This window comes from Coregonus lavaretus (assembly GCF_964263955.1).
Source record: "Coregonus lavaretus genome assembly, chromosome: 10".
Classification (NCBI taxonomy): domain Eukaryota; kingdom Metazoa; phylum Chordata; class Actinopteri; order Salmoniformes; family Salmonidae; genus Coregonus; species Coregonus lavaretus.
In genome coordinates, this window is record NC_139997.1 from 57485037 (window position 1) to 57509616 (window position 24580).

Sequence of the window (24580 nt, forward strand, 5' to 3'; positions counted from 1 at the left end):
GGTCCGGTGCGCCTGCAGTGGTCAGCCGATGCGGACAGGGCCTTTAGGAGACTGAAGGACCTGTTTACGTCGGCTCCGGTGCTGGCGCATCCGGATCCCGCATTACCCTTTCAGGTCGAGGTAGACGCGTCTGAGGCTGGTATAGGGGCCGTTCTCTCTCAACGGTCCGGCACGCCACCTAAACTCCGCCCCTGTGCTTTTTACTCAAAGAAGCTCAGCCTGGCGGAGCGTAACTATGACGTTGGGGACAGGGAGCTGTTAGCTGTAGTTCAAGCCCTTAAGGTGTGGAGGCATTGGCTTGAGGGGGCTCAACACCCTTTCCTCATTTTGACCGACCATCGGAACCTGGAGTACATCCGGGCAGCGAGGAGACTGAACCCTCGCCAGGCTCGATGGAGTATGTTTCTCACCAGGTTCGTATTTAAAATCACGTACATCCCTGGGTCCCAGAATGGTAAGGCGGATGCGCTGTCCCGGCGGTATGACACGGAGGAGAGGTCCGTTGAGCCCACTCCCATACTACCGGAGTCTTGCCTTGTGGCACTGGTGGTGTGGGAGGTCGATGCCGAAATCGAGCGAGCGTTGCGTACCGACCCCAGCCCTCCACAGTGTCCTGAGGGTCGGAAGTACGTTCCGCTCGAGATTCGGGATCGACTCATTTACTGGGCTCACACGTCACCCTCCTCTGGACATCCGGGTATCGGCCGGACGGTGCATTGCCTTAGCACTAAATACTGGTGGCCCACTTTGGCTAGGGATGTGAGGGTTTATGTCTCCTCCTGCTCGGTGTGTGCCCAGTGTAAGGCGCCCCGACATCTGCCCAGGGGTAAGTTACAACCCCTGCCCGTTCCACAACGACCATGGTCCCACCTCTCGGTGGATTTTGTGACAGACCTTCCCCTCTCTCAGGGGAATACCACCATCCTGGTCGTTGTGGACCGGTTCTCTAAGGCCTGTCGTCTTCTCCCTATGTCGGGTCTTCCTACTGCCCTACAGACCGCTGAGGCCCTATTTACCCACGTCTTCCGGCATTACGGGGTACCCGAGGATATAGTGTCTGATCGAGGCCCCCAGTTTACCTCTCGTGTTTGGAGAGCGTTCATGGAGCGTTTGGGGGTCTCGGTTAGCCTTACCTCAGGGTACCACCCGCAGAGTAACGGGCAGGTAGAACGTGTCAACCAGGATGTGGGTAGGTTTCTGAGGTCGTATTGCCAGGACCGGCCGGAGGAGTGGGCACGGTACATTCCCTGGGCCGAGATGGCCCAGAACTCTCTCCGCCACTCCTCTACTAACCTAACCCCCTTCCAATGTGTGTTAGGTTACCAGCCGGTTCTGGCACCTTGGCAGCAGAGCCAGATCGAGGCCCCTGCGGTGGATGATTGGATGAGGCGCTCGGAAGAGACGTGGAACGCTGCCCACGTCCACCTGCAGCGGGCCGTCCTTCGTCACAAGGCGAGCGCCGATCTCCACCGCAGTGAGGGGCCGGTGTACGCACCCGGAGATCGAGTCTGGCTCTCTACCAGAAACCTACCCCTCCGCCTGCCCTGCCGGAAGCTGGGTCGGCGGTTTGTGGGGCCCTTTAAAGTCCTGAGAAGATTGAACGAGGTGTGTTATAGGTTACATCTACCTGTTGAGTATAAGAATATTAACCCCTCGTTCCATGTGTCTCTTCTCAGGCCGGTGGTAGCTGGTCCACTCCAGGACAATGAGATAGGGGAGACTCCTCCGCCCCCACTGGACATCAAGGGGGCTCTGGCATACACCGTTCGGTCCATCTTGGACTCTAGACGCCGGATGGGGGGTCTCCAGTATCTCGTGGAGTGGGAGGGGTACGGCCCGGAGGAGCGGTGCTGGGTGCCGCGGAGGGACATCCTAGACCCATCTCTCCTGTCAGAGTTCCACCGGGACCATCCCGCGCGCCCTGCTCCGCGTCCTCCTGGTCGTCCCCGAGGCCGGGGTCGGCGCACGGCTGGAGCCGCGCGTCAAGGGGGGGGTACTGTCACGGTTTCGGCCGAGGCTGCTCCTCCTCCTGGTTCGGGCAGGCTTCGGCGGTCGTCGTCCCCGGAGTACTAGCTGCCATCGATCTATGTTTCATGTTCGTTTGGTTTTGTCTGGATGTTGTACACCTGTGTCTTGTTAGTGTCCTATTTAGTTCTCGTTGTGTGTGCTTGTCGTTGTGTGTGATTGCGCTTCTGTTTCGTGTTTGGAGCTACATTTTCCCTCCAGTGTTTTGGAGAGGTTATTTTGCACATGTTTGTGCGCCGTTTGTTTTGTCGCCTGTGTGCGCCGTGTATTCGCCTTCGGGCTTATTGTGCTTCTGTCTTTTATATATATTGCACTAAAGCCTTTGGACTGAGCCTCTGCGTCCTGCGCATGATTCATACACCACACCCACCTTCAGCACGCCTTGACAGGCGCAATCATTTCTGCACTGTCACTCATTGTTGCATCTCTCTGCAGGTTTCAGTTTCAATTGTTTGCTTGTTATTCAATATTAGTCTCATGTAGGGAGTCAGCCTGGAGCCAAAAGCCATCTGAAAAGACAAGAGCTGCTGCCATAAAATGATATAATAAAGGACTGCAGCAACGGTGCTGTATACACATGGCCTATATAGAACACTTTGATGTACGTATATCATCTGCCAGCGACTCAGCTGCCTTCATTCAACATGGCTGTTCAGTTGAGAAAGAAAACAAAAACTGTGACTCAAATCTACAGGAGGGAGACTTGATCTGCAAAGCTGCAGCCCATTATCACTGTTCAAAGTTTCTCTGTTGCACCTTGGTTTCTCAGTGTGGGACTGTGGGCAGGGTGACCCCTGTGATTTCAATCTGCAGTTGCTACATCAATTCTTGGACTTATAAATTATTAGTACAGTGCATTTGGAAAGTATTCAGACCCCTTGACTTTTTCCACATTTTGTTACGTTACAGCCTTATTCTAAAATTAATTTTAAAAACTACAAATCCCCATAAATCTACACACAATACCCCATAATGACAAAGTGAAAATAGGTTTTTAGATTTAATACCAGAAATACCTTATTTACATAAGTATTCAGACCCTTTGCTATGAGACTCGAAGTTGAGCTCAGGTGCATCCTGTTTCCATTGACCATCCTTGAGGTGTTTCTACAAATTGAGTGGAGTCCACCTGTGGTACATTCAATTGATTGGACATGATTTGGAAAGGCACACACCTGTCTATATACGGTCCCACAGTTTACAGTGCATGTCAGAGCAGAAATCAAGCCATGAGGTCGAAGGAATTGTCCATAGAGCTCCGAGACAGGATTGTGTCGAGGCACAGATCTGGGGAAGGGTACCAAAACATTTCTGCAGCATTGAAGGTCCCCAAGAACACAGTGGCCTCCATCATTCTTAAATGGAATACGTTTTGAACCACCAAGGCTCTTCCTAGAGCTGGCCGCCCGTCCAAACTGAGCAATTGGGGGAGAAGGGCCTTGGTCAGGGAGGTGACCAAGAACCCGATGGTCACTCTGACAAAGCTCTTGAGTTCCTCTGTGGAGATGGGAGAACTTTCCAGAAGGACAACCATCTATGCAGCACTCCACCAATCAGGCCTTTATGGTAGAGTGGCCAGACGGAAGCCACTCCTCAGTAAAAGGCACATGACAGCCCACCTGGAGTTTGCCAAAAGGAAACCAGGCACCATCCCTACGGTGAAGCATGGTGGTGGCAGCTTCATGCTGTGGGGATGTTTTTCAGTGGCAGGGACTGGGAGAATAGTCAGGATCGAGGGAAAGATGAACAGAGCAAAGTACAGAGAGATCCTTGATGAAAACCTGCTCCAGAGCGCTCAGGACCTCAGACTGGGGCGAAGGTTCACCTTCCAACAGGACAACGACCCTAAGCACACAGCCAAGACAACGCAGGAGTGGCTTCGGGACAAGCCTCTGAATGTCCTTGAGTGGCCCAGCCAGAGCCCGGACTTGATTTTAGAATAAGGCTGTAACGTAACAAAATGTGGAAAAAATCAAGGGGTCTGACTACTTTCCGAATGCACTGTATGTACCCATTGATTTTTGAAGAATACCACTTATAAATGCCTCATGAGCTATGTTTAACTGTCGTTTAACTGCATCTGAGCTCCTAGAGTGTGAGGCTCTCATTTTCTTTTTCAAGTGTTCTACTCCGCTAGCCAGCACCTCGCCTAAACAGGTGTGCTTTTCATTCACCTCCATATTAACTGTCGTAGCCCATCAGAACACAAAATATATTATTGTTTAACTTCAATGTTTGTGAACCAAGTCAATGTAAACAAACACTGTATACCCCCAAAACATGGTTAAAACTATAATTTTTATATCATGAATGGTCAATGCTTGCATCCAGCCCCATCCCTCAGCTTATTACCGAAATAGTGGCGACGAGAACGCTTTGTTATTGTTTCACATTCCCCTTTAGGGAAGACAGACCAAAAAAATTATCCAAATTGGAATGACTTGTGTAATGCTGATTTGAATTAATATACTTATGCTAGTATGTCTGATTATATTGAGCTGATTTGATTAGCTTTATTGTGTATGTTATGTTGTTCCTATTTAAATCACAACTACTGATTAATTTATCCTTGTAACAGCCAGGGCCATTTTTCCTCCAATGCCAAAGATACCAGAAGCTGACAAAGTCTATTTTATTACTTTCAAGATACACATCTTTCTCTTTAGGAGATAAAAAGGCAATACAAGACTCCACAGTTCTGTTATCTCCTTTTACCACAGTACATTGTCCCATGTACCTTTGATCTCTTCATAATTTTACCCTCCATTGTACTACAGGCAAACTATACTACAAAATGACCTTGGATTGTTCTCAATTGAGGTAGTTCATGTCACAGCCTGCATTCAGCAGTGAGAAAAACAGATGTTTCTCCTGAGGTGTTTTTGGGAGATGCAGAACGCTCCAGAAGTGAATGATCCTCTCTGATCCTCTGGCTCCCCAGTGAAGATCAGCTGATGGCAGCTGAGGCTCTCTGTTCTGGCAGCCTGCTCTCTTGCTGGTGAGATTTGCTTCGGCTACAGAGAGGATCAAATAAAGACAGGCCGTCCAGTTGGGACTGTCTTACACAACCGTATCATTGCGGAAGCACTTTGTGTTGACAACAGTGATAACGCATATTGACTTTTACGAGCACCATGCAGTAACTGGAGCCAAGCCTCATCATGAATCAGAGCCAGAGCTCAATACAATCCACTTCTCAGGCTCTTAATGTGAATTGTAATGCTGGCAATCTGCCCTCATGCTCTGCTGGCTTTGGCGCAAAATAAGTTCACTTGTTACAGAGTTCATTGTGGTGAGATTTGGTGCTCTATGATTCCCAAACATATCAGCCAAAGCCACTATCAGTAGAGCCGGACTGCACCAGACTATAGCTACATGAGCTCTGTATATTGTTTGATGCGCCATAGTGACTCCCCCAACTTTTGTGACACTACTTCACCCAGTGTAAGAAGGATACAGACATAATGTCACTTAATGTGGACCAAGTCATTTAGGGGTTCTAAGCCATTTCATAAAATAGGTCTGAAATATGGCCTTACCATGTATAACCAAATACTTAAAGCTCATATATGAGTGGACTGAAAAAACAGACAGTATATCTGAACAACCCTGAACTGGGAGACCAGCTGTCCTCTTCATGTCCTCTCTGACCTTGGTCCTGTTCCTGTCGGCAAATTCTATCAAGCTAATGAGATATCTGTCACATACAATCAACATAGAAACCCCCTAAAACCAACCTATTCCACAACAGCGGGCTACAGACAATGTCCAAGTGTGACAACACTTTATTTTTAAAGATCCCAGAACCCTGCTAATAGTTGCTACAGGGCCTGTAGCTCGTCCTTGCTTCAAAAACAATGCCTCACAACCTGTAGGTGTTGGCTGCATGATTCAGAACCTTCAGCGGTAGTGTGTGAAGAAAGACAGCCAGGAAGGACTGCTTGTTGAAAAGACCATAGGAAGGAGAGGAGAGAGGCTTCCTGCTCTCTGTGTGTGTTTAATATAAACACTGCTATCACCATGCAGGCTGATGTGGGACTGAGGTTGAGGGACATGACTGGGGCGTCTGGCCTGGCTGCATGTCACCACCTTGAAGGAGCTGACGTCTCTGACGGACTCAAACAAATACACTGGACAACCTGACACAAGGATGCCGTACTACTAGTGTGGGTGTCCTGACAGGACTGAACAGTGGGGACTGAATTTATTTGTGCCTGTCTCTTACTGCTGAAATGCATAGTCCTACACATCTATTGGAAACACCTTGACTTAGAAAAATACAAGTCCCCAGGTCATGCTCAAACTGAGAAAGACTGATTGTGTAGAGGATTGCACTTGTAAAGTGTTAGTCCAGATGTCCTCCTCATGTGACAAAACACACACATACACACATTCATAATTTGACAAAATGCCAATTGTTTTATCCAGACATATTGTACATGAATTCCCTTAGGCCTCAAGAGTTACCAAAATCAATTGCTTTGCATTTTCTTTTGATAGCATCTGTTATAGGCATACACAATACAGTGCCTTTGTTCAGAATCAATGTAAAATGATGCTGCTGCATCAGACAATAAATGATAGTCACATGTCACTCATTCCTCAATATTCTAGCCACACCTTTAGGCAGGAGGCAAACAATGCCCTCACATTGATGGATGTATGGCACACAATAGAGATACAGTAGTCTGAGACTGACAAGCATAGAATACAAATCACCCAAACAATGGGAGCAGACCAGAGGGTTAAGGCGGCACAATATCTTTGCCTGGAGTGCTGCACCTGTGGTCAATTCCACGATAATGGAATTACACTGAGACTCTATGGACAATGACTACTTTGAACAATTTACACAGTAAATACAATTGTTAAACTTTTACTGGAAAAACTGTGCACATGCAAAGTTTGGTAACAGAATTACGGTAAAATCTCCCTCAGTTTGTATCTGCACAGTTCTTACTGTAAATGTGGTTTGGTAAAATCTTCTGTGGAAATAGTAAAAAGTAGTCATTGTGCGTAGAGTGCATGGTTTGCTAAAGTTTTGAATCAATGTTTTTTGTTTGGTATACATTTTAAAGTGAAAATCTGAGTCTCAGCGTAATTCCGTTACCATGGAATTGCCCATGTACACTGGAGAGGACAACAACACGTAGCCTTCGATTCCCACATTCTCTTGTGTCCAACTGGCCACACTGAGGTCCGTGTCATGCATAGTGTCCACTGCCCTCCCCCGCTGGACAACACAACAGGCTCCTGATCAAGCATGCTGCTCCTGCTCCCCATTTCTATCAGATCACATTGTTCTTTTCTACAAACAAGGAAATGTCTTGCCACAGCCTATGGAGGTTGGCTAGTATCCGGATACCTGCTACTCCCCTTGATATCGTAATCTAAGCATTACAGAGCCTAACCCCAGGAGAACATATGTCCTACAGCTACTAAATACTTTCAATCCCCTCCTACTTAAATTGATTTTTAACAACTGCACTTCCCCTTCTGATTTACTGAGTTAATAGCACATATTCACAATTCTTAGCTGCAGAAAATAATCTGTTTAGTTATGATGCAATGAATAATAGATTAACCCTTTGACGTGTACGATCACATATTTGTGATCATTGTTGAGTGGTCCCTGCATCGTACAATCGGAAATATGTGATTGGAACAGTAGCAACAGAACGTATGATGCAACAAACGCCTCTAAACAGCATTCTTGTCTGAAAAGCATCTAAACAATGTTTTGTATTGATGAGAAATAAAAGTCTTCACAACTTTATTCCTCAATTTCAACTTTTATTGTAAAAGATAAATGCGAACTTCATCATCCAAACATCACACGGAACACATCCACAGCCAAACTCATTCCATAAACCAGTCTAAATAGCAGGTTGCGCTAACAAAAAACTAAACATAAGTTAGCGACCTAACAGCTAGACTTGTTTACAATGTACCACATCTCTGGTGAGCACAAGGGAGAAATGTAATATTGTTAAGAAAAGAGATGCGTGTCAGCTAAGCTAACAACAGCTAAATTCTTCATGAAGGTAGCCATGTTTGTTTATATTTGACAAGCGAAAACTCCCTAATCCCAGAATGCCATTCACTATAAGACGCAAATAAACAAAGTCAAAGATGGCTGCGCCCATTGCCTGAAAAATATTTACTTAGTTTGGGCACTTTTCAGCATATTACAAATCTTCAATGTACTTGTTACAGTGTATAGAAGAACCGGAGCACATGACTTGACAAGTCGTTTACCGTTTTTGACAAATCACAAAACAAATAAAATTGTCTCACCTCACAGATCATCACCCCAAATACAAGCCTACTGCCTAGCCTAATCGTAGCGCGAAAGCTAAACAGGGATGAAACCATTTTAGGCGGGTTTGTGGGGGGGTTCATTTAATTTGTGGGGGGGGGGGTTTCAAGTCCAAGTGGGGTAGAAATGGGGGAGGATATCGTGGGGGGATATGATGCAGGAAATATTACTATGATGGGGGATTTATCAATAAATGGGGTTCAAAAACAGGAGAAGTTTATACACTAAATAAAAATAAAACCCCTGGAAAGGGGGGTCTGAGCTGGCAACCTGAGGTACCAGTTACAATCTGATGCCATGATCAAAATAACAGAGAACTCGGAAATCTCCAACATCCGACTTCAGTGCGTTCAAGACAACTGGGAACTGGGAAAACTCGGAATTCCAACTCGAGAACTCGGGCCTCTTTCTAGAGCTCTGACTTTCTGACCTGAAGATCACTGACGTCATGATTTGACCTCGTATTTTTCAGAGTCCCCAGTTGTCTTGAAAGCACCATAAGTCAGTCGAGTGAACTATCCCTTCACCTTTTATAACATCTTTGGTCTGACAGACGCTTACGTGACAACCAGAATGCATTGTATGATGTCGACAAACATGGTGCCACACATAGCTGGACAATAGCTTAGCATAAGCTCATCATAACCAGTACAACCTTCAAAAAAGTATTTTAAACACATCATATATGTCTATTACAATCTATGCAAGAATCGGAATGCATTATTTGTCACCAGTACTTCAAAATGTGAATAAAACAGTAAATACATTATGCTCCATACGTACATACGGTATGCTACAGTATAAACGACAACACGATATACAGAAAATAAGGCACTTACTTTGATAGGAACACACACATTATCCAAAGTTATTATTTGTAAGGAAAACAACAATGAAGGCAATGCGGGCGCCAGCCAGAAAAAATGCCAGGGGGGAAAAGTTAGTGCAAGGCCTGTTCTGACTAGAGATGCGCAATGTCTTCATACCTGATCTGGGGAAACACTGGGGAAGTGCTTAGGCTCTCGTCAAAGAGAGAAGTTTGTCCAGCTCAGTAAAGCCTCAAACATAAATTGTCCGCAACACTGTAATGGGCTACTTCTTATGTGAATTAATGAGGAGGCGGAACACACCTCAATTCAAACTGTTGTTAGAAAATTCAACTTGTTAGAAAATAATAGCCAATAGATAATTAGCAGGCAGCGTGCTTTGGTTTGAGGGTAGCGTGGGTTAACTGTCCTGTTGTGTAACAATCACATTTTGGAACAGTGAGTGCATTCTGACATCACCCGCATAAAAAAAATCACGCAGTGGCGACCGTTAGAGATATTTGGAACTCACACATGAAAAGGTTAAATGGGTTCATTGAGGCAGGGCCCCGCTAAATGATTAACATAACAGGCACAAGCTCCATGGAAACACCAATGCCACTTAGGCAACCGTTTCATGCTATATCAGAGTAATCACACACACACTTACACATGGACCTTTAACATGATAGTCTTTCCAACTATGATTTTTTCACCACTATCATGAGGAGAAACTGTAAATATGCTGTTCACCACTTCCACCACACACACATAGGCTACAGCTCAGTTTTCCATATAGCCGAAAGTCTTGGCTTCAACATAGCACTACACCATGTATATCTAATTAGGGATAATCCAACTGGAATGGTTTCTTACCAATGTGGAGGCACACTCTTAGCCACTCCACTCTCACTCATCAAAGTCAACTTATCTCACAAGAAGCAAATGGAAGACTCCAAGCTCTATCTTTATTTTTTGGATTGCCCAACAATGTTTGACATTATGTATTTTTATGCACACACAAAACAAATGACTAGAAAGTCCCCAGGCAATATATTTATATTCTTCGCTCATCCAATCTGTAATTTGCTGATAACGGGGATTTTGGTGCAAACATGGAAAGTTCCATTGAATTTCCCATGTTGGAATCTAAGTGAAACATGCATTGCTATGAACAGCACATTGGAAATGTATGAGTTTGTTGCCTTCATTTTAATCATCCTCAATTGCAGATTATGGTAATGTCTGTTTTTACTGGAGGGCATTGTGACTAATACTTGTGCAGGGGAATTGAGAAATGATAGGACACCAACTGATGCACAAATTGAGAGTGCATGCCCAGATTTCCATTAAAATCACACCATAGCTCTGTCAGTGCATTGGTCAGAGGGCCAAATTTCACATATTTGTCCACTTTGGGGTGGCAAAGTCTAATGATGATTTTCATGTCTGTGTGGTATATTTTGGTATGATAACCACATATCGGAGGTAGCTAAATGTGATTATCACTGTCATTAAGGTTATGACCCCTATACGGTTAGTTGGGCCAACAGGATTGAGGGTATGAAATGTAATGTTGCATTATCAGGGAACTATCTTCTCAAATTAAGGCAATTGATATGTTATTGACTTCATAACACAACACAAATTAAGGTATGAAACAATTGGAATGGTAATAACATCTCTATGGGCCCACCTTGAGGGGTCAAAGGTCATACATGTATGCATTTTGGGGTATTGGGACAGAATGGGAGGTAAAAAAAATAATATGTATTGGGATGTGCCCTATTATCACATCAAATCAAATCACATTTTATTTGTCACATGCGCCGAATACAACAGGTGTAACTTTATGGTGAAATGCTTACTTACAAGCCCTTTCCCGACAATGCAGAATTTTAAAGTATGAATAATTTGCCAAAAATGTAAAAGGAAATAGTAACACAATAAAATAACAATAACATGACTATATACAAGAAGTACCGGTACCAAGTTAATGTGCAGGGGTACGAGGTAGTTGAGGTGATTGAGGTACATGGTACATGGTACCCTCGATGTTAACTACACCAAATTTCACACAGAACAAGGTGACATATTGGGAATGTTGTTGTTTTTGCTATACAGAGTCATCATAGATTTGGTCTGTAATCAGTGCCAGCAGCCTATTTTCAAGATGGCTGCCATTCATTTCAATGGGGGGGAACTGCATTGATTTTGCATGGCCATCACTGAATAAATAATTGGTGTTATAAGACCAATATTGGCTTCAAATGTGTGGTACAATGAGGACAACACAAAATGATGGCCCAAGTATGTCAGTTAAACCGACAGCCCGCAACTCCGCAAGTCGTCGTTAAATTCACTTATTTAGGGATAATGTATAGCAGCAGCTGTATCCCTGAAGTGTTCTTCAACCTCCCTGCTCCGCAATAGTTTCAGCCAGGTAGGATGCATAGTGGCAACAAATGGAGATGGGTTGGTTATAGTAATGGTAGGCTACAGTAATTCTCACAATCTTCTATTTTGACTGGAATTGTGTTGGTCATTGTTAAATAGTGCAATATTTATTCCAGTTCAAAATAGTTGTGCAAAATACTTTACTCATCAAAGTTTTATATTATATTTTATTTTTAGTATTGTGTTATGGTTATTAGTAAAGTGAATAAGACTTTTGAGAGGGTTATTTATTTGTGTCATTTAATTTGCCATTAAGATGTGGCCATCTATTGCTTTTATGTAATTAATCAAAGTCTCAACAAGTCTGTGACCGCGGTTGCGTATGTTTTTGTTGTTGGGGGGGGGGGGGGGGGGGGTGCCCTTTTTTTGTTTCAGCACCTTCCCCCCAAAAAGCACCTTCCGTCCCAATACGCTACCAGATGTGGATGTTTTGGACTTGCATTATTTCTCATTATGACCAATTTCCCTGAAACAAATATGTAGTTCTGCTATTTGTAACATTGTTGTTTCAATGATGAGTCAGTCTAGGTAAATCATTTAATCTGATGGCAAAAATGTACCAAATCCCATGGTTTGGCCAGGCACTACACCCTAATAGGGTAATCCTCCCCCATTTTCATATCACAATCAACTTTTACCAGTTGAATGTGGACACAAATATAATACATTTTGGTAACGATTTACTTTGACTACATATCCATTACGCATTTATTACACATCTATAAGCATTTCATGAACGTGTTATAACAGGTCCCAACCGCATTATTAAAGGTTAATGAAATATATCCATAGCATATCAATAGCGCATTCATGTCATGCTATGCAAGAGCTCATATTTAGGTATCTTAATAGATGCATCATTACAATGACAGCGTAGTGTCATCATTATGGCTGTTCTCAAAAGCCAAACCACATTTTGAAAATGATGCTGATATATAACCTGTACCAGCCTAATTTCCCCCACCGGCCAGTATAGGCTCGTGACCTCCTCTTCTTCTTCTTCTTCTCACTGAGGTCAATGGTGCATGAAGATCCCCACAGGGTTGAATCCTCAGGGTAAAGTTTACGTATCAAATAGTGTAGTTGAGGGTCATTGAATAACTTTTTCATAACTCATTAACAGCCCTCCTCCTCATCACAATTGTTGGACATACTGGTCTATAACACACACGAAGGGTCTATGTATGGATTCTCTGCAGTCAAAGTAAAGTCAAATCTATTTTCCCATTAATAAAGCATTTATAGCTAAGCACTTCATGGTAATTAACTGTGCAGTTTGCCACTCTGATCTATAACACCAACATTAAAGGTCTGTGTGTGAATTCTATGCAGTCAATGTACTGTCATTTATATTTTCCCATTCATAAAGCATTTATAAACATGCCACACTTATCAAAAATAATACGGACACAAAACAGAATGTTAAAGGAAATATTAACTATTTACATTGTACTTTTGGTGCATTCTTCCCCCACCCCCCATAAAAAAATAAAAAATAAAAAGAGTGGTTGTCCCACTGGCTATCCTAAGTTGAATGCACCAATTTGTAAGTCGCTCTGGATAAGAACGTCTGCTAAATGATTTAAATGTAAATGTACTTTTGCACATAACAAACCTTTCGAAACAGACAGAAACCAGTTGCTTTCGTTTTCATCGGAAAGGAAGAGGCGAAGCTAGATGTTTCACGCTCACCAAAATCTTTCCAAAATAAACTTTCAGACATGAAATAGTGAACAAAAAGGTTAACTAAATGTTTAATTTGTTTTTTGGACGATTTTTGTAGAAGCGAGAGGTCACCAGAAAGTGACATTTCAAGGACCTCTCACCTCTCTCACGCTCTTTCTGTGGCTGTGCAGCCAAAATGGAAAAAAAGTAATGATGTTTCTGTCGCTTAACTTGTCCTGTTGTTAAAGGTTTCTTAATGTGTACAATGTAAGCTTTAAAATAGTGAGATAGCTACCATTGTTAACTAAATGTTTTATGAGTTTTATGTCGATTTTGAAATGTCTATTGACCGAGTTGGAAAACGTGTTGACATTGCTAGGGGCTTAGCTAGCTGCTAGCTAGCTACATTAGTGAATAAGGGGGAAATGCTAGCTATCTTTACCACCCTGGTTAGTATGTTTTACTCACTAAAATAGTTATTGCTAGCTACGAGTCTGAAATGGGGAATTGAATTTCAATGAATTGAATATGAATCTTTGTTAAATCTATTCAAGAAAAGTCAAACTGAAAAATGTCAATAGTAGGATTCTTCGGCGATGTCCTCAGCAATTGTTTTATGTGCTACATCTGGAAAATTGAAATAAAATGTTTATATTTCCTTTCAAATTCTGTGTTGTGTCCAAGTTCTTTTTGATAAGTTAGGCATGTTTATAAATGCTTTATAAATGCTTTATGAATGTGAAAATATAAATGAAATGACATTGACTGCATAGAATTCATACACAGACGTTTAATGTTGGTGTTGTAGAGCAGTGGTAAACTGCACCGTTAATTACCATTAAGTGTTTAGCTATAAATGCTTCATAAATGGGAAAATAGATTTTACTTTGCTTTAACTGCATATATACTGAACAAAAATATCAATGCAACATGCAACAATTTCAAAGATTTTACTGAGTTACAGTTCATATATAGGAAATCAGTCAATTGAAATAAATGTATTAGGCCATAATCTATGGATTTCACATGATTGGGAATACAGATACAGTGGGGAGAACAAGTATTTGATACACTGGCGATTTTGCAGGTTTTCCTACTTACAAAGCATGTAGAGGTCTGTCATTTTTATCATAGGTACACTTCAACTGTGAGAGACGGAAACAAAAATCCAGAAAATCACATTGTATGATTTTTAAGTAATTAATTTGCATTTTATTGCATGACATAAGTATTTGATCACCTACCAACCAGTAAGTATTCCGGCTCTCACAGACCTGTTCGTTTTTCTTTAAGAAGCCCTCCTGTTCTCCACTCATTACCTGTATTAACTTCACCTGTTTGAACTCGTTACCTGTATAAAAGACACCTGTCCACACACTCAATCAAACAGACTCCAACCTCTCCACAATGGCCAAGACCAGAGAGCTGTGTAAGGACATCAGGGATAAAATTGTAGACCTGCACAAGGCTGGGATAGGCTACAGGACAATAGGCAAGTGAGAAGGCAACAACTGTTGGCACAATTATTAGAAAATGGAAGAAGTTCAAGATGACGGTCAATTACCCTCAGTCTGGGGCTCCATCCAAGATCTCATCTCATGGGGCATCAATGATCATGAGGAAGGTGAGGGATCAGCCCAGAACTACACGGCAGGACCTGGTCAATGACCTGAAGAGAGCTGGGACCACAGTCTCAAAGAAAACCATTAGTAACACACTACGCCGTCATGGATTAAAATCCTTCAGCGCACGCAAGGTCCCCCTGCTCAAGCCAGCGCATGTCCAGGCCCGTCTGAAGTTTGCCAATGACCATCTGGATGATCCAGAGGAGGAATGGGAGAAGGTCATGTGGTCTGATGAGACAAAAATAGAGCTTTTTGGTCTAAACTCCACTCGCCGTGTTTGGAGGAAGAAGAAGGATGAGTACAACCCCAAGAACACCATCCCAACCGGGAAGCATGGAGGTGGAAACATCATTCTTTGGGGATGCTTTTCTGCAAAGGGGACAGGACGACTGCACCATATTGAGGGGAGGATGGATGGGGCCATGTATCGTGAGATCTTGACCAACAACCTCCTTCCCTCAGTAAGAGCATTGAAGATGAGTCGTGGCTGGGTCTTCCAGCATGACAACGACCTGAAACACACAGCCAGGGCAACTAAGGAGCGGCTCCGTAAGAAGCATCTCAAGGTCCTGGAGTGGCCTAGCCAGTCTCCAGACTAGAAACCAATAGAAAATCTTTGGAGGGAGCTGAAAATCCGTATTGCCCAGCGACAGCCCCGAAACCTGAAGGATCTGGAGAAGGTCTGTATGGAGGAGTGGGCCAAAATCCCTGCTGCAGTATGTGCAAACCTGGTCAAGACCTACAGGAAACGCGTGATCTCTGTAATTGCAAACAAAGGTTTCTGTACCAAATATTAAGTTCTGCCTTTCTGATGTTACAAATACTTATGTCATGCAATAAAATGCAAATTAATTACTTAAAAATCATACAATGTGATTTTCTGGATTTTTGTTTCCGTCTCTCACAGTTGAAGTGTACCTATGATAAAAATTACAGACCTCTACATGCTTTGTAAGTAGGAAAACCTGCATAATCGGCAGTGTATCAAATACTTGTTCTCCCCACTGTATGTGTTGGTCACAGGTACCTTAAAAAAATAAAACCTGTCAGTATCTGGTGTGACCACCATTTGCCTCATGCAGCGTGACATATTTCCTTCGCATAGAGTTCATCAGGCTGTTGATTATGGCCTGTGGAATGTTGTCCCACTCCTCTTCAATGGCTGTGCAAAGTTGCTGGATATTGGCGGGAACTGGAACATACTGTCATACACGTCGATCCAGAGCATCCCAAACATGCTCAATGGGTGACATGTCTGGTGAGCATGCAGGCCATGGAAGAACTGGGACATTTTAAGCTTCCAGGAATTGTGTACAGATCCTTGTGACATGGGGCCATGCATTATCATGCTGAAACATGAGGTGATGGCGGCGGATGAATGGCACGACAATGGGCTTTAGGATCTCGTCACAGTATCTCTGTGCATTCAAACTGCCATCGATAAAATGCAATTGTGTTTGTTGTCCGTAGCTTATGCCTGCCCATACCATAACCCCACCGCCACCGTGGGGTACTCTATTCACAACTTTGACATCAGCAAACCGGTCGCCCACATGACGCCATACACGTGGTCTGCGGTTGCGAGGCCGGCTGGATGTACTGCCAAATTCTCTAAAACAACGTTGGAGGTGGCTAATGATAGAGAAATTAAAATTACATTATTTGGCAACAGCTCTGGTGGACATTCCTGCAGTCAGCATGTCAATTGCACACTCCCTCAAAACTTGAGACATCTGTGGTATTGTGTTGTGTGACAAAACTGCACATTTTAGAGTGGCCTTTTATTGTCCCCAGCACAAGGTGCACCTGTGTAATGATCATGTTGTTTAATCAGCTTCTTGATATGCCACACCTGTCAGGTGGATGGATTATCTTGGCAAAGGAGAAATGCTCACTAACAGGGATGTAAACAAATTTGTGCACAAAAGTTGAGAGAAATAAGCCTTTGTGCGTATGAAACATTTCTGGGATCTTTTATTTCAGCTCATGAAACATGGGACCAACACTTTACATGTTGCGTTTATATTTTTGTTCAGTGTAATTCATGCATATACCTTTTATGTGTATATGACCAACTTAATTCTGATGTGGAGGAGGATTGTTAATGAGTTACAAAAGAGTTATGATATGACCCTCAAATACACAATTTTATCTGTAAAATGTACCCTGAGGATTCAACACTGTGGGGATCTTCATGCACCATTGACCTGAAGAAGAAGAAGAAGAAGAAGAAGAAGAAGAAGAAGAAGAAGAAGAAGAAGAAGAAGAAGAAGAAGAAGAAGAAGAAGAAGAAGAAGAAGAATTTTGTAAGTCACGGGCCTATACCGGCCGGTGGGGGAAATGGGGCAAGTACAGGCTATATATCAGCATAATTTTCTAGATGTGTTTTGGCCTTTTGATATGGCAGAAGCACACTTTTGAGAACAGCCATAATGATGACACCACTATGTCATTGAAATAATGCATCTATTAATAACCCCCTAAGTCTAATGGCCCGGGGCTGGGTTTCTACTAAGCTAACATAGGGAATTGTTTTAAGATGGTCATACCAAGGATCATTTAGCTATTTGATTTTGAATTTTAGCAAGTATATATATATATATATATATATATATATATATATATATATATATATATATATATATATAATATTTACACTGAGTATAGCAAACATTAAGAACACCTTCCTAATATTGAGTTGCCTAAATATTTTGGTTTCATTTTGTTAAGACACTCCAGGACCGGACTTATACATAGCAGATTGTAGATAAATAATTTTTTCATTTTTCTCTGTAAAATACTACAGAAAGGTACCTAAAATGCATTTTTGGCTATTTGTTTTAAAGAAAATGTTATCTAGAATAAAAGTTTGACAACATATCAACAATTTCCTATGTATACGTCTGGAGAATACGTCTAAGGATAACAACACAACATGTGGTGAATACAGATGCTTCTGAGGCTTAGAAAAATTAGTTGGAGCGTGGAAAATGGCAGTTCAAGACGAGTACACTACCAAATGCCAAACACCTATTTAGACCCAATCACCATCTCTTCGAAGTAAGTTACTAATTTACATATATTCCAGTTTGTAACATTCTATATGAAATGGGCTTTTAAAAGTAGTTACAATTCATGACATTTTGATGACGGTAGTATGATAAAAATATACATTTTCATCAACTTTTTGACATTTTTATTTTAACTTTTTGAAAATACTAATTTTAATGGACCAACATACCCCAAATCTAAAAATGTATAAGTAAATGCAAAAATGTCATTTTAGCATGTGGTGCCTGGTATTAAGATGAGATCCAATAGATCCAATAGAATGTTCGGGCATTGTTTTGTGCATGTGAACGTTCCAACTTGTCTCAACATTCCTTTATCAAAAATCAGCCTGTGAACATTCAATTGCATAGACTCCCATACAACAAGACATATAAAGGTATGAAAAACATAGAAACCAAATGTTTTGGAGATGTCATCATCTAGCAATTTGATCAGGGGCTTGCGGGGAACAATTTAATACCATCAAATCTTTGCCACCCCAAAGTGGACAAACTTTTGGTCTGACCCATGGACTACTTAGGAAACTTCTTCACTCGAGGAGGATTAGCTTCTAGTACAATGTAGAATTCAACAAAAAAATACTCCAGCACTGATAAGTCATACAGATAGTGGTTTGGGATGACTGATAAATCATATTCCATTTAACTTTATCCATCTTTATCTGTTTGTGCCTCCAAAATGAATGACAATTCTAGACACCATTGATTAGTGAACTAGTATATCTAGTCATTGAAATAGGTTTTCTCAACCCTTTCACTCAGGCAAAGGAAAACCAGTCTTTTGAATAAACAGCACTTGGTTTTACTGGACTAGAATACACTGTAACCATCAACACTTATTTCGTTTATACCCCAACATTGCCCTCTATAGGCCTGATGTCAGGATACAGGGCATGACATTATGGCTTCAACCTATGCACTTGTGGTGGGTAGCTTTAGGTGGTCAGAGAGTCTGCACTGGATCCATCAAGTATTCATAGAAATGTTTGAATACCTTATAGGTCTTTAAGGCCAGGCACCACAGGCTGAAATGCAATTTTTGCATCGACATATCAATTTTGAGATTTATTGGTATTTTGGTCTGTTCATATTAGTATTTTCAAAAACGAAACATACACATTTCAAAAACTTTGTGATTAAAAAAAAAGTATACAAGCTTCATTTAAGGACCAAAGGATTGACAGCCATCCCACATAGATTGCAAAATAGTTGGGAAGAGATTTTTGACGTACCGATTCCATGGCATAGTGTTTATGAACTGATGCGCAAAACGACGCCGGATTCAAAACTTTGAATATTTCAATTTAAATTATTATATACAATTCTTGCTACCAATATAATGTTATTGATATTGGGAATACAATCTTCCCAGCACTGCAGATTTTGCTGCGAAAGACAGGATCATTTGTTTTGGTACTGTCCATTTGTAGCTTGTTTTCGGACACAGGTCCAGAAATGGCTCAAGGATTGCAATATTTACCTGGAGCTAACCCTGCAGATAGCACTACTGGGTGATCTGAAAAGTCATAGTTAATCGATCAATAATATAATACAATTATTTTCAATTTACAATCTGTAGAAACAATGAGAATAGAAGGCTTCAGAACTTTTGTAAAACATCACAGTACAGTTGAAAAATATATGGCAAATAGAAATCCAATATGGATGGTGTTAAGAGATAGATGGGTGGTGTTGAATGGAGTTGAAGGATGGGACTAATAACAACTAACAACAACTAATAACAACAAGATAACTAATGTAAAGCATACTGTCTCCATAATAAGTATATAGGTTATAGGTTGAGAGCTTTTTGAAAGAGCACAGTTAGAAAGATATGGCATATAGAAGCAAACCGGATGGACATCATGAAAATGATCGGAGAGGTTGAGGATAGAGGAAGTTCATGAGTAAAAACAAACTAAATATAATTATTGTAAAATTGACTGTGTCCATAAAATATATATAGTATGTATAAGCTTGAAGTAGTGTTGTTAACTAGTTTACTCCAATTAGGGAATGGGTGGTGGGGTTGGAAAGTAATAAAGGGAACTATATTTTTAAAAAGGATGTGTGTATATATATGTACAGTGGGGAGAACAAGTATTTGATACACTGCCGATTTTGCAGGTTTTCCTACTTACAAAGCATGTAGAGGTCTGTAATTTTTATCATAGGTACACTTCAACTGTGAGAGACGGAATCTAAAACAAAATCCAGTAATTAATTTGCATTTTATTGCATGACATAAGTATTTGATCACCTACCAACCAGTAAGTATTCCGGCTCTCACAGACCTGTTAGTTTTTCTTTAAGAAGCCCTCCTGTTCTCCACTCATTACCTGTATTAACTGCACCTGTTTGAACTCGTTACCTGTATAAAAGACACCTGTCCACACACTCAATCAAACAGACTCCAACCTCTCCACAATGGCCAAGACCAGAGAGCTGTGTAAGGACATCAGGGATAAAATTGTAGACCTGCACAAGGCTGGGATGGGCTACAGGACAATAGGCAAGCAGCTTGGTGAGAAGGCAACAACTGTTGGTGCAATTATTAGAAAATGGAAGAAGTTCAAGATGACGGTCAATCACCCTCGGTCTGGGGCTCCATGCAAGATCTCACCTCGTGGGGCATCAATGATCATGAGGAAGGTGAGGGATCAGCCCAGAACTACACGGCAGGACCTGGTCAATGACCTGAAGAGAGCTGGGACCACAGTCTCAAAGAAAACCATTAGTAACACACTACGCCGTCATGGATTAAAATCCTGCAGCGCACGCAAGGTCCCCCTGCTCAAGCCAGCGCATGTCCAGGCCCGTCTGAAGTTTGCCAATGACCATCTGGATGATCCAGAGGAGGAATGGGAGAAGGTCATGTGGTCTGATGAGACAAAAATAGAGCTTTTTGGTCTAAACTCCACTCGCCGTGTTTAGAGGAAGAAGAAGGATGAGTACAACCCCAAGAACACCATCCCAACCGTGAAGCATGGAGGTGGAAACATCATTCTTTGGGGATGCTTTTCTGCAAAGGGGACAGGACGACTGCACCGTATTGAGGGGAGGATGGATGGGGCCATGTATCGCGAGATCTTGGCCAACAACCTCCTTCCCTCAGTAAGAGCATTGAAGATGGGTTGTGGCTGGGTCTTCCAGCATGACAACGACCCAAAACACACAGCCAGGGCAACTAAGGAGTGGCTCCGTAAGAAGCATCTCAAGGTCCTGGAGTGGCCTAGCCAGTCTCCAGACCTGAACCCAATAGAAAATATTTGGAGGGAGCTGAAAGTCCGTATTGCCCAGCGACAGCCCCGAAACCTGAAGGATCTGGAGAAGGTCTGTATGGAGGAGTGGGCCAAAATCCCTGCTGCAGTGTGTGCAAACCTGGTCAAGACCTACAGGAAACATATGATCTCTGTAATTGCAAACAAAGGTTTCTGTACCAAATATTAAGTTCTGCTTTTCTGATGTATCAAATACTTATGTCATGCAATAAAATGCAAATTAATTACTTAAAAATCATACAATGTGATTTTCTGGATTTTTGTTTTAGATTCCGTCTCTCACAGTTGAAGTGTACCTATGATAAAAATTACAGACCTCTACATGCTTTGTAAGTAGGAAAACCTGCAAAATCGGCAGTGTATCAAATACTTGTTCTCCCCACTGTATGTATATGTATTTATATGTATGTATATGTATATATATATATATATATATATATATATTTGCGAGAAAAAAAAACATGGGGGATTGGAAGTGATGCAGACAATTACATTGATGGAAGTTACAATCTATCTGCAATATTAAAGCTACCCCCTAAAAAATAAAAAATAAAAATAATTATAATAATATTTAGGCCGACTTCATTCATGTTTCCAGAAAAAAGTTTTTTGCAAATATGCGCATATATAAATAGATATGGGCAAATGTTACCAAAAAAAATATTACATTTGTGTCTACATTCAACTGGTAAAAGTTGATTGTGATATGATAAAGAGAAAATAAATCCCTGTTAGGGTGTGGTGCCTGGCCTTAAAGGGATACTTCGGGATTTTGGCAATGAAGCCCTTTATCTACTTTCCCAGAGTCAGATGAACTCATGGATACCATTTTGATGACTTTGCATCCAGTATGAAGGTAGATCTAGTTTTGTGAGCCAACGCTAACTAGCATTAGCGCTATGACATCATGCTAGCGTAAAATCTAGTTAGCAATTGTGCTAATGCTTGTTAGCAACTTCCTTCAACCTGCATGCAGAGACATAAAAATGTTATCCACGAGTTCATCTGACTCCGGGGAAGTAGATAAAGGGCTTCATTGCCAAAATCCTGAAGTAGCTATGTGGGACACCTTAGGTCATGTGTGGCACAAGAGACTGTCAAGAGTCCACTAACGCCATTTACCATGTGTCTCCCAGCTCTCTACCAGGTGAGTGATACTGTGCTGCCTGGGAGAAGCAGGCAGCTGTGTCTGCACACCCTGAGACCCTGGCTGTAGATGAGGGTGACTGTATTTGTGATGCATGCAGACTAACTTCAATGCATTCCGCATTAATCCTTCACCATGGTAGGCATCAAGTGGTTTCTCTGAGTTATTGGTAGCCTAGTTAATGGTTCTAATAGGATAATTGGATGTTATTATTATTCTACTATACAGTAATTATTGTAACTGTTATTATGGCTCTCCATGGCTTGTCGTTCCTCAAACTCACCCTGGGCAACTCAATTATGTTTTTTATGATGATGGTTGCTAGATTATGGCAACATAGCCATCTGTCTAAAGTAAATCTGACAGTATCATAATGATGACAAAAGAGTTTCCTACTAATCGTTTGCTTTCTTTAAAAATATAATTGTATTCCCAAGACACTATAGTGTACTTAAGACGAAATCATCATTAGCCCCCATTGAGAATGCCTGGGGTAGCACAGTCAGAATGGGAGTCAGTCGGATTAAGAACGTCCATTACAATAGAGTGACGCGACCGTGCAAAATCCATGAATAGGTTGTCCCCTGTCTGATACAGCCAAGTATCAGTATGACGTTGATCATGACTATGATCAATTGTGCTGTCTGAAAAAAACACACTGAAATGCTAAGGTCATTTACAGTGCATAACCTAGATAGTCTACGTCTATTTAAACGTACAATACATAATCTAGATAGTCCAATATATTTCAATGTAAAGTACATAATCTAGATAGTCCAGTCTATTTAAATGTACAGTACATCATCTAGATAGTCTATGTCTATTTAAATCAACTGATGAAACACAGATGAAACACAGCTTCTCCTTCCTAAAGCAAATCCTGATGTCCTGAGCAGGTCACACTAATGTCTAGAATCGGGAGGCATAGGAACAATACTGAATCACTGAGCTCTTATAACAAGAGCCCTGAACTCAAAGCCACTGTCTAGTAGTCTACTGCATTGTATGTCTATGGCTGAGGTTAACATTCTTGGAAGCTTGAGGAAACAGATAATATAATTATGGTTCCCTGATAGTGCTGTTGCATATCATTTCCCCCAAAATGACACTGATACAGCTCAACTCAACTTGGTTGACACGTTTCATGACTGCTATGATTAAAAACATCTCCAAGTAGTTTCTGGCGCCCTTAATACCCATTATTCTTCAACTGTTGTGCAGCTTCCTTAGACAAAATGAAAGACAAAACGTAGTTGCATGAGGCCAACATATGGTGCATTAAAATGTTTTAATCGATCATAAAACTGCAGATTTATGGAAATATGAGTGCTTAGACAGGACGATTTCCTACCTCCAAAATCAAAATGTCCGAATGTAGAAGGAGTGAATGACACTATCCTTTACATTTATTAAAGCAACAGATGTTAAAGAAATGCAGACAGCATTTGAACACTAACTGTCATCAAAGTGGGAACAGTATTCAGTGCAATTACATGTACTGTTCATTCGGGGGAGATAAAGAATAAACTTACATGCATATGTCATAGCAAAGCTGCTTGCGGTGTCGACCATGTCCACTTGTGGTACCAGTTTGGGGATATCCTGGTGATGAGATAGCGCAAACCGAAAAACCTCATATTCATGGGAGCCCGTTGGGAACAATCCCCCTGTTAGCAAGACAAAGACAATCATTGAAGACAAGGTTGAAAGTAGGTTCACATCAACTGTCATCATACAACGAATATTTGAATGTATTACAAAATTAGACGTATGGAGACTGTAATGCAACTTTGGAAATTTCGCAGCAGTTTAGATGTCAAACTGACAAGATGTAGTAGTGATATAATAAGCATTCCGTGTTGATATAAGAAGCATTCCGTGCTGATAACACTCACCTATATTGATATTACTTGGGAAACTTGAACCAGAGCAAAACCCAACACAAAAACTGACAAAGACCAAGGTAAGGCTTCGCTGCATATTTCCTTTTGCATTGGCGACGAAAAAATAGACAAATTCCAAACAAAGGTCTGCTTCTGTTTCCCACAAGCCTCTGTCAGTTCACTGACACACTCACAATGCATCCATTGTTGAAATAGACAAACTGAATTTGCAGAGCTGTATTGCAGCCTGGTCTCATAGCAGCGTCAGAACCGCTCTCTCCCTACCCTGGCGCTCTCTTTC

At 41.7% G+C, this 24580-nt stretch overlaps 1 protein-coding gene across 1 annotated transcript in view; it reads right to left on the reverse strand.

Annotated features, from left to right (window-relative positions):
- LOC311136242 (glutamate receptor 1-like) overlaps window positions 1-24376 on the reverse strand; it is a gene marked incomplete at both ends in the record, with an annotated part of 108270 nt that extends 83894 nt beyond the window's left edge. Inside the window, 2 exons of the mRNA XM_084170373.1 lie at window positions 23929-24063; window positions 24292-24376. Coding sequence (XP_084026499.1) covers window positions 23929-24063; window positions 24292-24376 — 220 coding nt within the window. The remainder of the gene's footprint in view (window positions 1-23928; window positions 24064-24291) is intronic.
- Between the last annotated feature and the right edge of the window lie 204 nt (window positions 24377-24580).